This window comes from Mustelus asterias, chromosome 9 (assembly GCF_964213995.1).
Source record: "Mustelus asterias chromosome 9, sMusAst1.hap1.1, whole genome shotgun sequence".
NCBI lineage: Eukaryota > Metazoa > Chordata > Chondrichthyes > Carcharhiniformes > Triakidae > Mustelus > Mustelus asterias.
The window spans coordinates 70915804-70933614 of record NC_135809.1 but is presented as its reverse complement, the minus strand read 5'-3'; the positions used below and the strand labels follow the sequence as shown (position 1 = coordinate 70933614).

The 17811-nt window shown below is 43.7% G+C and overlaps 1 protein-coding gene and 1 long non-coding RNA gene across 6 annotated transcripts in view; both read right to left on the bottom strand.

Annotated features, from left to right (window-relative positions):
- Positions 1–17811, bottom strand: part of LOC144498743 (uncharacterized) — a 689113-nt gene that overhangs the window by 531691 nt on the left and 139611 nt on the right. The gene's annotated exons all lie outside the window — the stretch shown is intronic.
- The window catches only part of ap2a1 (adaptor related protein complex 2 subunit alpha 1), a 168442-nt gene that overhangs the window by 31490 nt on the left and 119141 nt on the right, over positions 1–17811 (bottom strand). For all 5 annotated transcript variants that reach the window (XM_078220352.1, XM_078220353.1, XM_078220354.1 and 2 more), the window contains 4 exons: positions 16780–16943; positions 11025–11107; positions 9163–9252; positions 20–143 (listed from right to left, as the gene is read on the bottom strand). In XM_078220352.1, coding sequence (XP_078076478.1) covers positions 20–143; positions 9163–9252; positions 11025–11107; positions 16780–16943 — 461 coding nt within the window. The remainder of the gene's footprint in view (positions 1–19; positions 144–9162; positions 9253–11024; positions 11108–16779; positions 16944–17811) is intronic.

The window sequence follows — 17811 nt, the reverse complement described above, 5'->3', positions numbered from 1 at the left end:
TTTTATTAAAGTTGTGTACCTGAACTGAATGCTGAGGATTGGCACCTCTACAAAGTCAGTGATACACTCGATATTTAGCACCTGCTGAATTTGAGTACCGCCTTCAACTGTGGAATCGACGGGCTTGGTTTGAACATTCAGTTGTAGAGTAGTTAAACAAAACATCATATCCTGAGTGACTACAAATATGAAATATATAGTAAGCTTCATTTACCTAAGGGATTGGTTATCACTGGCAAACTTGAGTGGATTGATCATAGGGCAGCACGGTAGCACAGTGGTTAGCACTGCTGCTTCACAGCGCCTGGGACCCGGGTTTGATTCCCTGCTTGGGTCAATGTCTGTTTGCACGTTCTCCCCGTGTCTGCGTGGATATCCTCCGGGTGCTCCGGTTTCCTCCCACATTCTGAAAGACGTGCTGGTTAGGTGCATTGACCCGAACAGGCGCCGGACTGTGACGACTAGGGGGATTTCACAGTAACTTCATTGCAGTGTTAATTTGAGCCTTACTTGTGACTAATAAATAAACTTCTACTTTACTTTTCTTATTAGGTGAAAATAAAATGAAAATTAGTGAAGCTAAAGAGATTTTTTCCCATAGTTCAGTGAATGTTGTGGTCTCTTCTCCTATAGGATAGTGTTGGGTTCCTACAACATGGAAAGCAATCCAACGCTATGTTCAAAACTTTATTCTTACTGCTTTTTTAAAAATGGAGTTTTGCTGAATCAAAAATGGATGGCTATTACAAGTCACATGAATGCAGGGTTAGCCCTTTGTTCTTGGAGCTACCATCAGGAACTATAAGAAAAAATAATTCTTCGCTCAGCCTGTGGAATCTCATACCTCAGTGTACAGACCCCTTGTAATCAATGAAAGCAGAGGAAGCACAGAGGAACCATCATTAAAGAGAGTGAGATCAAAGCTCTTTAGACTGGAAGAGATGCTAATAACCACTGTCTCTCTCCTAAAGAGGAACAATAGAATTTTGCCCAGGAGCACAAAAACAGATAGATAAGCTGCCATTAACCAGGCCTTTTTGGACAAATTTAGCATTACATTTTTTTGTTGGTTCATAGGATCTGGACATTTTGATTTGATTTGAAAAGTATTGTTTCTTGCGCGCTATACAGACAAAACATAGCATTCATAGAGAAGGAAACGAGAGAGTGCAGAATGTAGTCATAGTCATAGCTAGGGTGTAGAGAAAGATCAACTTAATGCAAGGTAAGTCCATTCAAAAGTCTGACAGGAGCAGGGAAGAAGCTGTTCTTGAGTCGGTTGGTACGTGACCTCAGACTTTTGTATCATTTTCCCGAAGGAAGAAGGTGGAAGAGAGAATGTCCAGGGTGCGTGGGGTCTTTAATTATGCTGGGTGCTTTGCCGAGGCAGCAGGAAGTGTAGACAGAGTCAATGGATGGGAGGCTGGTTTGCGTGATGGATTGGGCTACATTCACGACCTTTTGTAGTTTCTTGCAGTCTTGAGCAGAGCAAGAGTCATACAAAGCTGTGATACAACCAGAAAGAATGCTTTCTATGGTGCATCTGTAAAAGTTGCTGAGAGTCATAGCTGACATACCAAATTTCCTTAGTCTTCTGAGAAAGTAGAGGCGTTGGTGGGCTTCCTTAACTATAGTGTCGGCATGGGGGGCCCAGGACAGGATGTTGGTGATCTGGACACCTAAAAAAATTGAAGCTCTCGACCCTTTCTACTTCGTCCCCATTGATGTAGACAGGCGCATGTTCTCCTTTACGCTCCTGAAGTCGATGACAATCTCCTTCATTTTGTTGACATTGAGGGAGAGATTATTGTTGCCACACCAGTTAACCAGATTCTCTATCTCATTCCTGTACTCCGTCTCGTCACTGTTTGAGATCGAACCCACTACGGTGGTGTTGTCAGCAAACTTGAAAATCGAATTGGAGGGGAATTTTGCCGCAGAGTCATAGATGTACAAGGAGTATAGTAGGGGGCTGAGAACACAGCCTTGTGGGGCACCGGTGTTGAGGATGATCGTGGAGGAGGTGTTGTTGCCTATCCTTCCTGATTGTGGTCTGTGAGTTAGGATCCAGTTGCAGAGGGAGGTGCTGAGGCCCAGGCCACAGAGTTTGGAGATGAGTTTCATGGAAATAATAGTGTTGAAGGCTGAGCTGTAGTCAATAAATAGGAATCTGACATAGGTGTCCTTGTTATCTAGACATTCCAGGGTTGAGTGCAGGGCCAGGGAAATGGCGTCTGCTGTGGACCTGTTGCGGCAGTAGGCAAACTGTAGTGGATCCAGGTAGCCCAGGAGGATGGAATTAATTCATGCCATGACTAACCTTTCGAAGCACTTCATAATGATGGATGTCAGAGCCACCGGCTGATAGTCATTAAGGCACGCTGCTTGGTTTTTCTTAGGTACCAGGATGATGGTCGTCTTCTTGAAGCAAATAGGGACCTCAGATTGTTGTGAAGAGAGGTTGAAGATGTCTGTGAATACCTCCGCCAGCTGATCCACGCAGGATCTGAGTGCACATTCGGGTACCCCATCCGGGCCAGCTGCTTTCCGTGGGTTGACCTTCAAGAAAGCAGCTCTGACATCTTCAACGGTGACCCCAGATACAGGTTCACCCAGGGCTTCCAGGGTAGAGGGCATGCTCTCGCTGACCTCTTGCTCAAAACGGGCGTAGAATGCATTGAGCTCATCAGGGAGAGGTGCATTGGAGCCGGTAATTTTACATGCCTTCATCTTGTAGCCTGTTATGCCTTGCAGACCTTGCCATAGTTGGCGGGGATCAGTGTGGCTAGCCTGGGACTCTAGCTTGGTCCGGTTCTGTCTTTTGGCATCTTTGATGGATTTCCTTAGATCATATCTGACTTTCTTGTATAGGTCAGTGTCGCCTGACTTGAACGCCTCAGACCTGAACTTCAGCAAGCAGTGGATATCCCTGTTATCCATGGTTTCCGGTTGAGGAACACACGGATTTGCTTCTTTGGCACACAGTCTTCTACACACTTACTGATGAAGTCAGTTACTGTAGTGGCATACTTGTTCAGGCTGGTCACAGAGTTTTTAAATACTGACCAGTCCACTAACTCCAAGTAGCCCCGCAGGAGATCACCTGATTCCTCAGACCAACATAGCATGACTCTCTTTGATGGATTCTCCCACTTCAGTTTTTGCTTGTAAGCCGGGAGCAGGAGCACAGCCGTGTGGTCTGATTTGCCAAAGTGTGGGCGGGCGATAGAGCGGTAGGCATGTTTGATATTTGTGTAGCGGTGGTCTAGGATGTTTGGGCCTCTGGTGGAACAGGAGACGTGTTGGTGGTAACTTGGTAATACGCTCTTGAGCTTGGCTTGATTGAAGTCCCCAGCCACGATAAACAAGGCCTCGGGATGTTTCGTCTCAAGGCTATTCGTAGTAGTGTATATTTCGTCCAGCGTGATCTTCACGTCCGCATGGGGTGGGATGTAAACTGCCATCAGGATAACGGTGGTGAACTCCTGCAGAAGGTAGTAGGGGCATCAGGTATTCTGGGTCTAGGAACCAGAAAGTTGCCAGTGTTGCTACATCTAGGCACCATGAGGTGTTGATTAGGAAGCAGATCCCACCACCCCTAGCCTTGCCTGAGGCCGTTGTATGATCCATTAGATTGATTGAGAAGCCCTCTGGTTGTAGGGCACTGTCCGGTGAAGCAGCAGTGAAACAGAGTACACAGCAGTCCCTCAGTTCTCTTTGGAAAGTGCTGGCTGGACTAGCATTTATTGCCCAACCCAGAGAGTACTTAAGAGTCAACCAGAATCTTCAGCCTTACAGGCAGTCAGCTATTTAATATCCAACTGGTGAGCCACCAAGATGCAGCCTTCCAGGCAGAACAGCCTGTTATTCAAGCTGTCTCTGCTGGAAGATTATCTACCTTTGTCTGCAGAACCGACTCCATCTTCCAGTATCAACATCAACTGTGAAGCAAATTTTACAATTCCGGTCTGATGTGAAAGAATTCCTCATTAGACTCTGATGCTGAAAATAATGCAAACTATTTATTTCTGTGGTTCTTGTCTTTTACTATCCATAGTTGTAAAACTCCTTTTGCTATTCCTCTTTCCACTGCAGCAGCCTCCACGTTCAAAGGGTCATCATCCATCATTTGTGACAATTCCAGGCTGATGCCACCACCAAACACATCTTTCCCTCCCCTGTCTGCAACACCATGGTCCACTCTTCTATCTCACCCAACGCTTCGCCCCCTTCCCATGGTACCTACCCATGCAATTGTGGAAAGGCACTGCCTGCCATTTCTCCTCCTCTCTCCTCATTGTCTAAGGGCCCTCGCACTCTTTCCAGGTGAAGTAGTGATTGACATGTATTTCTTTCAATTTAATCTACCGTATTCACTGTTCACAATAGAGTCGCTTCTACATTGAAGAGACTAAATGCAGATTGGGTGATCACTTTAAGAATACCTCCATTCAGTCCACAAGCATGACACCCAGCTTTCAGTTGCTTGTCATTTTAATTCACGACCTCTCTCTCACTCATTTTTGTCCTCAGCATGCTACAGCGATCGAGTGAAACTCGACACAAGCTTGAGGAACAGCAGCTTCCAATTAGGCACTTTACACAGTCAACGTTGAGTTCAACAATTTCAGACCATGAACTTTGACCTCCATTTTGATTCTTTGTTTTTGCTAAGAGACTTGTCTATCATGTTTTCATTTTATTGCTTTCAGAGATGTTCATTATTCTGCCATTCACACCTACTCTGAATCAATGTTTTGTTTCTTTATTACAACCATTATCACTCCCTTTGCCTTTTGCTTCATGTCATGCTTGTTACTTAATCTCTCCCACCCTCTAACCTATCTGATTCTTCCCCTTTTGTTCTACCTGACCTTTTTCAATAGTAACAACCAACAGATCAGATCTAAGCTCTGCAGTCCTGCCACATCCAGCTATGAATGGTGGAGGATAATTAAACAACTCACTGGAGGAGGAGAATCCACAAATATCCCCATTCTAAATGATGGAGGAGTCCAGCACATCTGTGCAAAAGATAATGTTGAAGCATTTGCAACAATCTTCAGCCAGAAGTGCCGAAGGAATGATCCATTTCAGCCTCCTCCAGAGGTCCCTGGCATCACAGATGTCAGCGTTCAACCAATTCAATTCACTTCATGTGATATCAGGTAATGACTGAAGGCACTGGCTACTGCCAAGGCTATGGGTCCTGACAATATTTTGGCAACAGTCTTGAAGGTATGTGCCCCAGAGCTTGCCATGCCCCTAACCAAGCTCTTCCTGTACAGCTACAACATTGGCATCTACCTAGCAATGTGAGAATTTGCCCAGGTATGCCTGTGCACAAGAAACAAGACAAATCCAACTTAACCAATTACCGCCCCATCAGTCTACTCTCAATCATCAGCAAAGCGATGGAAGGCATCATCAATAGCACTTACTCAGCAATAACCTGCTCACAGACGCTCAGTTTGGGTTTTACCAGTGCCACTCAGCTCCTTACCTCAAACTTGATTCAAACATGGACAAAGGAGCTTAATGCCAGAGATGAAGAGAGTGACTGCCCTTGATATCAAGGCAGCATTTGACCGAGCGTGGCATCAAAGAGCCCTAGCAAAACTGGAATCAATGGCTATCGGGGAAAACTCTCCACTGGTTGGAACATACCTGGTACAAAGAAAGATGGTTATGGTGATTGGAGGTCAATCATCTTTGCTCCAGGACATCACTGCAGGACTTCCTCAGGGTAGTGTCCAAGACCCAACCATCTTCAGCTGCTTCATCATTGACCTCCCTTCCATGATAAGGTGAGAAATGGGGATGTTTGCTGATAATTGCACAATGTTCAGCACCATTCACAATTCCTCAGATACTGAAACAGTTCATGTCCAAATGCAACAAGACCAGGAAATAGCCAGGCTTGGGTTGACAGGTGAACTGGACTAGCCATACAAATACTGTGGCTACAAGAGCATGTCAAAAGCCAAAAATACTGTGATGAGGAACTCACCTCCTGACTTCCCAAAATCTGTCCACCATCTACAAGGCACAAATCAGGAATGTAATGGAATACTGTCCACTTACCTAGATGACTGCAGCTCCAACAAAACTCAAGAAGCTCAAACCATCCAGGACAAAGCAGGATTTGAGTGCTACCCCTTTCACAAACATTCAATCCCTCCACCACCGATGAACAGTGACAGCCATGCGTACCGTCTACAAGATGCATTGCAGGAAGTCACCAGGAATCTTTATGCAGCACCTTCCAAACCCACAACTACTACCATCTAGAAGGACAACAGCAACAGATGCCTGGAAACACCACTAATTGGAGGTGCCCCTCCAAGTCACTCAACATCCTGACTTGGAAATATATCGCCATTCCTTCACTATCACTGGGTCAAAATACTGGAATTCCCCTCCCTAACTGCACTGTTGGTGTACCTACACCTCAGGGACTGCAGCAGTTCAAGAGTCAGCTTATCAGCACCCTTTGAAGGGCAACCAGCGATTGCAATAAATGCTGGCATGGCCAGCCACACTCACATCCCATGAAACAATTTTTTTTAAAACAATCACATTTTACTTCCCTTCATTCTGTCATATTGGATTCGAAACATTAACTGTTTCTCTCTCCACAAGTCTGTTGCCAGACCTGCTGAGTTTTTCCACCACTTTCTACTTTTCTTTCACCCAATTGTCACATGAACTCAAAACATCAGGGAACATCACGCACCAAAACCTGGTCACAGTGAAAAGTCACTGTTATTCAGAGCAAGGTGAATCAATCCACTTTGAAATAAATCTTAGGAATTGCAAATCTGACATGATCAATTTGTAGATATCAGAAGTGCAGCTGGAATCTAAATCAAGGGTTAAATTTTAAATAACAGCCCAGGCAGGTTTCAGATTGTCAAATTAGTGGTGTGAAGCTCCATTCAGTATCACATAATTTATTAAACTGCACAACTTGTTCACATTTCGCAACATGCATATATTGATGATTGATTATCATTACAAACTCTTTATTTTCTTTTTAAGAGAACATTAGCATTGATCTGTCCCTCCTCCAAATGGCTTAGGTTGAACAGAGTGGGTTGGCTGACTGGGCAACACTAATAGTCATGATGTGGAGATGCCTGCGTTGGACTGGGGTAAAGACAGTAAGAAGTCTCACAACACCAGGTTAAAGTCCAACAGGTTTATTTGGTAGCAAAAGCCACTAGCTTTTGGAGCGCTTGCTGCTCCTTCGTCAGGCGAGTGGGAGTTCTGTTCACAAACAGGGCATATAAAGACACAAACTCAATTTACAAAATAATGGTTGGAATAAAGCGAGCCTTACCGCATTCCATTATTTTGTAAATTGAGTTTGTGTCTTTATGTGCCCTGTTTGTGAACAGAACTCCCACTCACCTGATGAAGGAGCAGCAAATGCTCCAAAAGCTAGTGGCTTTTGCTACCAAATAAACCTGTTGGACTTTAACCTGGTGTTGTGAGACTTCTTACAACACTAATAGTGTCAGCATCCCTGGGCTAGAAGGAGTAAAACCAGCTTTAGCTGTGGTCTCCATAGGTGTCACAATAACTAATGAAATAACTTTTAATCATGTATTTGGCTGTCTGACAGAAAGAAGCAGAAAGCTTGAGGCTGAGCCCATGACTGGAACCACAGCTGAATGCAGTACTGAGGGACGGCTGCAGTGTCAGAGACATCTCTATTCAAGAGACATTAAGCTGAGCCTGTGTGTGCTGGCCACAAAGCTGAATGACAAAGATTGCATGTCATTATTTAAAGAGTGGAGCATTGAGGGATCAGGGTTATCATTCCACCCAAAGCCAGCTCCACCAACAATGAAATTGGAAAATCATGCATCTGATTCAAAGTGCATTTTTAAAATTTATTCCTGTGGATGTTGCTGGCTGCCCCAGCATTTATTACCCATCCCAGAGGGCATTTAAACCATATTACTGTGGGTCTGGAGTCACAAGTAGGCCAGACTAGGTAAAAATGACAGACTCCCTTCCCGAAAGCAAGTTAGTGAACAGGATGGATTTTTATGAAAATAGACGATGGTTTCATGATCGTCATTAAACTTTTAATTCCAGATTTTTAATGACTATAAATTTCACCATTTGCCATGGTGGGAATACTTCGGGCCCACGCCCCTCCTTGGCACATACTATCCTCTCTGCCCACACCACCTTCGGAATATCCAATCCTGCCCATATACACCATCCTTGGCACATACCATCCTCCTTGCCCACATCACCCTCGGCACACCCGCCCACACCCCCTTTGGCACATTTACCATCCTCCCTGCCCACATCGCCCTCAGCACACTCGCCCACATCCCCCTTGGTGCATACTATACTCTCCTCTCACATTCTCTTGGCACATACCATCCTCTCTGCCCAGAACCTCCTCTGCAGATACCATCGTCTCCACCCACACCCTACTTGGCACATCCAATCCTGCCCATCCACAACTCCCTTGGCACATAGCACCCTCTCTGCCCACACCCTCCTCGACAAAGACCTTCCACCCCATTCACACCCTCTTCAGCACATACATCCTCACCGCCCACACCCCGCCCAGTCCAACAGCCCACAAGCACTCCTTGGCACATATCATCTTCTTTGCCCAGACTCCCCTCTGCACATTCTCTTGGCGCATACCATCCTCTCTGCCCAGAACCTCCTCAGCACATACCATCCTCTCTGCCCACAGTCTCCTCGGCATAGACCATCCCCCCCTCTGCACACACTCGTTGGCATGTACCAACCTGCCCATCCACACCCTACTCGGCACATACCATCCTCCCCTCTGCATACACCCACCTTGGCACACGCCATCCTATTCACCCACACCCACCTTGGCACATACCATCCTATCCACCCAACCCCACTTTGGTACATACCATCCTCTCCACCCATACACTTCTGCCATTTCAATCTACATCTATTTGTACCTTCTGGTACAAACATGATGGACTAATGGCCTTCTTCTGTGCCATAACAATTCTGTGATTCCATGATGCAAGGTCAGATCTTTGGGAATGATGTTGCCTGCATACTGAATAGAAATTGATCAACAAAACATTTTATCAGTCAGCTCATGGGCCAGCCTCTGCTCTCAAGAACAATTTTTCACACAAAGGATATCAGCAAGAAGGTTTCCAGGGTAGATAACCGCTGTGGTAAAATCGATTAACTTGGAAGAAGTCTTGTTACCGTAAAAAACGTACATTCGACCTGTAGACAGTAAAACGGCTGTGTTAGCAGATCCAAATCACACAACTATCCCCATACAACTATGTATAAGTTACCAGAGGATTATCACATTCTCAACTTGTGTTTTTGGGATCAACCTCGCTTTCAAAATGTACACATCTTCACAATCCCAGGTATTTCCAGGTTGTTCCGCAATCCATATAGTTGAAAATAGAGACATGCTGTCAAAGCTTTTCATCTTGCACTCAAAGACAGCAATAATTTAGAATGCAGGTTGATTAGTTTGCCTGTCGATTATGATTGGTTACCATAGTGAATGCAGAGAACTACTGTTCTTGAGTCTTTTTTTATTCAAAAGGGTGCAATATCTAGACATATTCTTTTATATAGTAACTTCTATATTGTAAAATATGCCTAATGTCAGATGTGATTTCACTATTGGACAGCACTTGTTGTCCAATCCGAATCCGAAGTGAGCTCGGAACGATACTAGCAGCCAATTTAGTAATCACCCAGCACTATCAAATGCAGAAGGAGGCCATTCCATCTGCACTGGTTCTTAATCAATCAATCAGCATCCTAGGCTTTATTAATTGGGGCATAGAGTACAAGAGCAAGGAGATGATGTTGATTTTTTTATAACATTAATTCAGGCTCAACTGGACAGAGTATATTAGCAAAAACTGTTCCCATTTGTGAAAGGATTGAGTACAAGAGGACACAGATTTAAAGTAATTGGCAAAAGAAGCAAAAACAACACAAATAAAAAACATGTTCACACAGCAAGTGGTTTAAGCCTGGAATGCACTGCCTGAGAATGCGGTGGATATAGGTTCAACTCAGCCACTCTAAAGGGAACCAGACAGTTATATGAAAGGAATAATGTACAGGGTTACAGAGAGATGGCAAGGAATGACAGCAGGTGAATTTCTTGAAGATTATCAAACAGGTGTGCAGCATGGTTCACTTATACTTGCTAAAAACTATATACATTTGTAAGCAGGGACATCTCCTCTGCAGGCAAAAGGAACATGTCCAGGCATTGTGCCATTTGAATTAAACAAAAGACTGGGTGACAACTGTTCCCTGGTGCAAAATCTCGAGCAATCATAGTCAATTTGCCAATCAATCAGCATCCTTATCCCATGCAGTATAAATTGTTGCTCCCTTTACAATTTGGCATTCTTGTATCCGTCCTAATCAGTGCAAGAAAAAAAGCTTTGACAGCTGACATGTCTTTTTTTTAAGCAATAACCCAATAAAAGCCAGCGACTGATAACATCCCCCCCACCCCACCCGCCGCCAGTTCATAACATGAGCCAATCTTGCTATATGGCACTGGAACTAGTAAATCTATGATAGCGCCTTTGAAACAACCATACATTGGGAATTTGTTCTCACTACTTCACCAGACACATCATTGGAGTCTGGTGACAGCAACAAAACATAAACATCTTTGGGTCACCCTTTTCTCAGATAATGAAAAACGTTAAAAGCTGGAATCGAAAATAATTCCAGGAACTGCTGGTAACAGACAGAAGGCCAATTAACTCCCAACAACCAGCATTGCTGGCAACTCCTCACCTGCGCATCATGGGGTGCAGGTGAACAGTTCACTAGACCTGTCTCTTCAGATCTTGCCACACCTGCTCTGTAATTCCAGTATTTAATCCAAGTTTGCACTTCAGCCAGCTTTAACACATCCAGGAGAACTGGACACAGCAGGGTAAATCCATGAACCATTACCAGGCAGCAAGTAAGGAGAGAGAGGAGAAGAAACAAAGAAAACTTACCCAAGTTCTGCCTAAATTCAGATTTCAGACCAATCTGCAAAAGTTGGTTCTCAAATATGACGCCGTTATTTTTACAAACAAACCTAAAAGAGAGAAAACAGAGTTGGAAGAAACAGAGAAAGAGAGAGCAAAAACAATGACAGAAGACTGCAACTTTTTCCTCTTCCCTGACACCAATAGTGTTGTTAAGCAGATAAGATTAGATATTACAAAAATAATAAGGCCAAAACATAACATTCGAAACAAAACAGATGAGCTGATAGCGCAAACAGAAATGAGTAAGTCTGATCTGATAGCCATTACAGAGTCATGGCTACAGGATGACACAGATTGGAACCAGAACATTGAAGGATGTGTGACATTTAATAAGGATAGGAAGTTGAGAACATGTGGAAGGGTGACTCTTAATTAATGTGGCATTAGCCCATTAGAGAGGGTGACCCAAGTTCAGGAAACCATTTATAGACGTTTATAGGGTTTGAGATAAGTACAGGAACAGGCCCTTTAGCCCTCCAAGCCTGCACTGACCATGCTGCCCGACTGAACTAAAACTCCCTACTCTTCCGGGGACCACATCCCTCTGTTTCTATCCTGTTCATTGTCAAGACACCCCTTAAAAGTCACTATTGTATCTGTTTCCACCTCCCCCAGAAGCGAGTTCCAGGCACCCACCATCATCTGTGTAAAAACCCTGCCACGTACATCTCCTTTAAACCTTGCCCCTCGACCTTAAACCTATGCCCCCTAGTAATTGACTCTTCCACTTTAGGAAAAAGCTTCTGACTATCCACTCATAATCTTGTTGACTTCTATCAGGTCATCCCTCAACCTCCGTCATTCCAGTGAGAACAAACCACGTTTTTCCAACCTCTCCTCGTACCAATGCCCTCTATATCAGGCAACATCCTAGTAAATCTTTTCTGTACCCTCTCCAAAGCATCCACATCCTTCTGGTAGTGTGGCAACCAGAATTGAAGTGCGGCCTAACTAAGGTTCTGTAAAGCTGCAACATGACTTACCAATTTTTAAACTCAATGCCCTGGCCGATGACGGCAAGCATGCACTATCCTTCTTGACTACCTTCTCCACGAGCATTACCACTTTCAGTGACCTATGTACCTGTACACCCAGATCCCTCTGCCTATCAATACTCTTAAGTGTTCTGCCATTTACTTTTAGACCTTCCAAAATTCACTATCTCACATTTGCTGGATTAAATTCCATCTGCTATCTTTCTCCGCCCAAGTCTCCAACCGATCTATATCCTGCTGTATACTCCAATGGTCCTCATCGCTATCTGCAATTCCACCAAACTTTGTGTCATCCAAAAACTTACTAATCAAACCAGTTACATTTTCCTCCAAATCATTTATATATATTACAAACAGCAAAGATCCCAGCACTGATCCCTGTGAAATGCCACTTGTCACAGCCCTCCATTCAGAAACGCACTCTTCCACTGCTACCCTCTGTCATCTATGACCGAGCTAGTTCAGTACCCGCCTCGCCAGCTCACCTCCGATCCCATGCAACTTCACCTTGTGCACCAGTCTGCCATGAGGGACCTTGTCAAAGGCCTTACTGAAGTCCATGTAGACAACATCCACTGCCCTACCCTCATAAATCATCTTTGTCACTTCCTCGAAAAACTCGATCAAGTTAGTAAGATACGACCTCCCCTGCACAAAGCCATGTTGCCTCTCACTAATATGTCCACTTATTTCCAACTAAGAGTAAATCCTTTCTCGAAGAATCCTCTCCAATAATTTCCCGACCAATAACGTAAGGCTCACCGACCTATAATTACCTGGATTATCCAGATGAAAAATTATAAAGACAAGTCATTTGTGGGAATGGTGTACAGGCCTAGGGAATGGGAGTGGTCTAACCTTATCTGCTGATTTACTCTTCAATTTGTATTCTCTGTCCCTTCCTGTCATGGTCTGTTTATCATTTCCCATTTTAGTACCTAACTCTCTCTTGTCTCATCACCACTTTTTGTTATACCACATCTTCCCAAATTTGATTCCTTGTCCCCACTTTAAAACTCTGTCTACTTCCCTAGTTATGCAGCTTGCTAGAACATCAATCACTGCATGGTTCAGGTATAGCATGTCCAAATAGTACAGATCCCACGTTCCCCAGTACTGGTGCCAGTGTCACACGAGCCTGAACCTACTTCTCCCACATCAGTCTTTCAGATATGCATTCATTTCTCTAATCTTTGCAAGGATGTGTGGAATTACTGGGAGTCTGGGTTGAAAGCTGCTTGCTCCACACCATGCACCTAATTTCTGAGTGGCTATCCTGAAATTATACACTGCAATATATACACAGAGAACTGGATACACTAGTTGGAAGTGCATGATAGGGTAAAGTATAAAAGAAGAGATAATGGAAGCTTGTCAGAAAGGAACTGCAATAATTCATAGAATCATTGAATCCCTACAGTGCAGAAGGAGGCCATTCAGCCCATCGGGTCGACACCGACCATAATCACACCCAGGCACTATTCCAGGATTAACTCCAGGATTTACCCTGATAATCCCCTGACATTAGGGTCAATTTAGCATGGCCAATCAACCTAACCCGCACATCTTTGGACTGTGGGAGGAAACCGGAGCACCCGGAGGAAACCCACGCAGACACAGGGAGAATGTGCAAACTCCACACAGACAGTGACCCAAGGCCGGAATTGAACCCGGGTCCATGGCGCTGTGAGGCAGCAGTGCTAATGACTGTGCCACCATGCCACCCTACCTTGTGGGGATTTTAATCTACATATAGAATGGAAAAAATAGGCAAAGATAGTATAAGTGAAATGTGCATAGAGTATTTTTGGGATAGTTCCTTAGAACAGCACTTGCTTGAACCAACCAGAGTTCATGGTTATACTAGACCTTGTGTTGTGCAATGTGACAATAGAGTCATAGAGTCATAGAGGTTTACAGCATGGAAACAGGCCCTTTGGCCCAACTTGTCCATGCCGCCTTTTTTTTTAAACCCCTAAGCTAATCCCAATTGCCCGCATTTGGCCCATATCCCTCTATACCCATCTTACCCATGTAACTGTCTAAACGCTTTTTAAAAGACAAATTTGTACCCACCTCTACTACTACCTCTGGCAGCTTGTTCCAGACGTGTGTGAAAAAATTATCCCTCTGGATCCTTTTGTATCTCTCCCCTCTCACCTTAAACCTATGCCCTCTAATTTTAGACTCCCCTACCTTTGGGGAAAGATATTGACTATCTAGCTGATCTATGCCCCTCATTATTTTATAGACCTCTATAAGATCCCTAAGCCTCCTATGCTCCAGAGAAAAAAGTTCTAGTCTATACAGCCTCTCCTTATAACTCAAATCATCAAGTCCCAGTAGCATTCTGGTAAATTTCTTCTGCACTCTTTCTTAAGATTAATTGATAACCTTACAGTGAAGACCATAAGACCATAAGACATAGGAGCGGAAGTACGGCCATTCGGCCCATCGAGTCCACTCCACCATTCAATCATGGTTGATTTCAACTCCATTTACCCGCTCTCTCCCCATAGCCCTTAATTCCTCGAGAAATCAAGAATTTATCAATTTCTGTCTTGAAGACGGTCAACGTCTCGGCCTCCACAGCCCTCTGTGGCAATGAATTCCACAGACCTACCACTCTCTGGCTGAAGAAATTTCTCCTCATCTCTGTTCTAAAGTGACTCCCTTTTATTCTAAGGCTGTGCCCCCGCGTCCTAGTCTCCCCTGCTAATGGAAACAACTTCCCTACGTCCATCCTATCTAAGCCGTTCATTATCTTGTAAGTTTCTATTAGATCTCCCCTCAACCTCCTAAACTCCAATGAATATAATCCCACGATCCTCAGACGTTCATCGTATGTCAGGCCTACCATTCCTGGGATCATCCGTGTGAATCTCCGCTGGACCCGCTCCAGTGCCAGTATGTCCTTCCTGAGGTGTGGGGCCCAAAATTGCTCACCTCCAGAAAGCAGCAATCATGGTATGATGAAATTAACATTCAGTTTGAGGAAAAGAAGAGTGTTTCCAAGGCTGGTATTTTAAAAAGGGCAATTATGAGGGCATGAAAGCAGAGCTAGCTGAAGTGACCTGGCAAATATGCTTGAGTGATCGGTCAACAGATGTTCAGTGGCAGAAATTTAAAAGGATATTTCAGAATATACACATTCCAATGGGGAAAAAATTCCAAGGGGAGGGCCCATCATCTATGGTTAACTAAAAAAGTTAAGTCAGTATTAAACGCAAAGAAAAAGCACATATTTACATGAAGACAAGTGGCAGACATGAAGATTGGAAATAATATAAAGAACATCAAAGAATGGCAAAAAGATTGATAAGGAGGGAATAACTAAAATGTGAGAGAAAGTTAGCCAGTAATATAAAGATGGACAGTTAAGAGTTTCTACAGATATTTAAATAAGAAAAAAGAGTTAATAGAGTGAGCACTGGTCTTATGGAAAGTGCACCTGGGAATTGATAATGGAAAGTAGGGCTATGGTGGATCAATTAAATAGGTATTTTGCACCTGTCTTCACTATAGAGGACACAAGTAACATCCTGGAAAAAGCTGTAAATTAGGAAAAAGAAGGAAAGGAGGGAGGAATTGAGGAAAGTTACAATCACCAGGGAGGTGGCATTAAGCAAACAGTTGGCTCTGGAGACTGACAAATTCCCTAGTCCAGATAGACTTCACCCTGAGTCTTGGAAGAAGTGGTTAATAAGACTGTTGATGCATTGGTTTTAATTTTCCAAAATTTCCTAGATTTAGGGAAGATTTCATTAGATTGGAAAATAGCAAATGTAAATCTTTTATTACAAAAAGGAGGGAGACAGAAAACAGGGAACTACATGCTAGTTGGCCTAACGTCTATCATTGGGAAGATGTTCAAAGCCATTATTTAAAATGTTATGGTAGGGTGCTTGGAAAAATTCAAGTTAATCAGGCAGAGTAAACATGGTTTTGTGAAAGGGAAATCATGTTGAACTATTTTTATTGGAGTGTTTTGAAGGAACCACATGTGCTGTGGATAATGGGGAACCTGTGGATGTACTGTACTTAGGTTTCCAGAAGGTATTTGATAAGGTGCCATGTCAACGGTTATTGCGTAAAATAAAGCTCATGGGGTAACATATTGGCATTGGCTGAAGATTGGTTGGTTAACAGGAAACAGAGGTGGTATAAATGGGTCTTCAGTTGTACAGGGCACTTGCAAGACATTTGGAGTATTGTGCACAGTATTGGTCTCCTTATTTAAGGAAAGATGTAAATGCATTAGCAGTTTAAAGTAGGTTTACTGGGCTAATACCAGGAATGGGCAGGCTGTCTTACGAGGAAAGGTTGGAGAGGTTAGGGTTGCATCCACTAGAATTAAGAGCAAGATTATGGATCCAGAGCGACACTGACAGGGTTGATGTAGAGAGGATGTTTTCTGTTATCAGTGATAACTTTTTAAAAATAAGGGGTTGCTCATTTAAGACAGTGATAGGAGAATTATTTTCTCTGAGGGTTACGAGTCTTTGGAACTCTCCTCCTCAAAAGGCAGTAAGCGTCACTCGGTATTTTTAAGGCAGAGTGAGACAGATTTTTGATTAACAAGGAGGTGAAAGGTTATTAGGAATAGGCATGAATGCAGAGTTGAAATTACAAGCAGGTCAGCCATGATTTTGCCAAGGTGGAATAGGTTCAAAGAACTGAGTGGCCTACTCCTGCTCCTAATTCGTATGTTCATAAACAGGTACCTCAAATAGCTGTCTTCAGCACTGGCAACCTGCGAGATGATTCCAGGGTTCACATTTGAGAACATGTCTACTAATAATCCACCTTCAGACAGATACTTGGGGGCTGAATTCAACAAATGGACAGATCCAAGACGCAGAAGATCAGAAGAGGAGGATGGGGAAGCCTATAAAAGAAACAAGTATTGCAACAGTCTTACAGAAAACTAACTCTTTAAAAAAATAAGCGGAGAACGTCTTTTTACAAATTAGCTTCTGAGGAATATGTCCTTCTTGCACTGCTGGATGGACCCATTTAGAAGTTAGATCTGTAAATCTCATAGAAAGCATCAATGCTTGCTTGGGTCTTTTAAGAGCTGCCACACAGCATCCTGCCATCGGGTGCACAATATCTCGAGGTCTGGATGGGGAGTTTATCACCATCGATGTGGAATGCCCTGCCTGCAGCAATAGTGGACTCATCAACATTAAGGGCATTTAAATGGTTATTGGATAAACATATGGATGATATTGGAATAGTGTAGATTAGAGGGGCTTTAGATTGGTTCCACTGGTCGGCGCAACATCGAGGGCTGAAGGGCCTGTACTACGCTGTAATGTTCTATGTTCTATGTAAATAGAAAGCAGCAAAATAAAGTGCTTAAAACTACCATTTCTTGCATTTATGCTGTGGTGAACCATTGTTGGTTCCCACCAGGAGTGCTGAGCCATGGTCTGGCCAGTACTATGAGTCTGTATACATGTTACTGTTGGGGTTAGGATTGGGTTGTTCTACCTGTTAATATAGTCCTTATGGTACACCCCAGTCGGCTCCGCCTCCTGGGAGAGGTATAAAGGTCACTGCTCTGCCTGGTGACCCTTTAGTCTGGGATCGTATACTGTATATGGTAGCTCTGTTATTGTTGGCAATAAAAGCCTTTATTTCCCGAGTAAGTCCAGCCTCTCGTGTGTTATATCGCGCATCAATTTTATTGCCAACAAGTAAATTCTTTTTTTTGAAGAAAAAAAAAACGACAAAGAAAACATGGAGCAAAT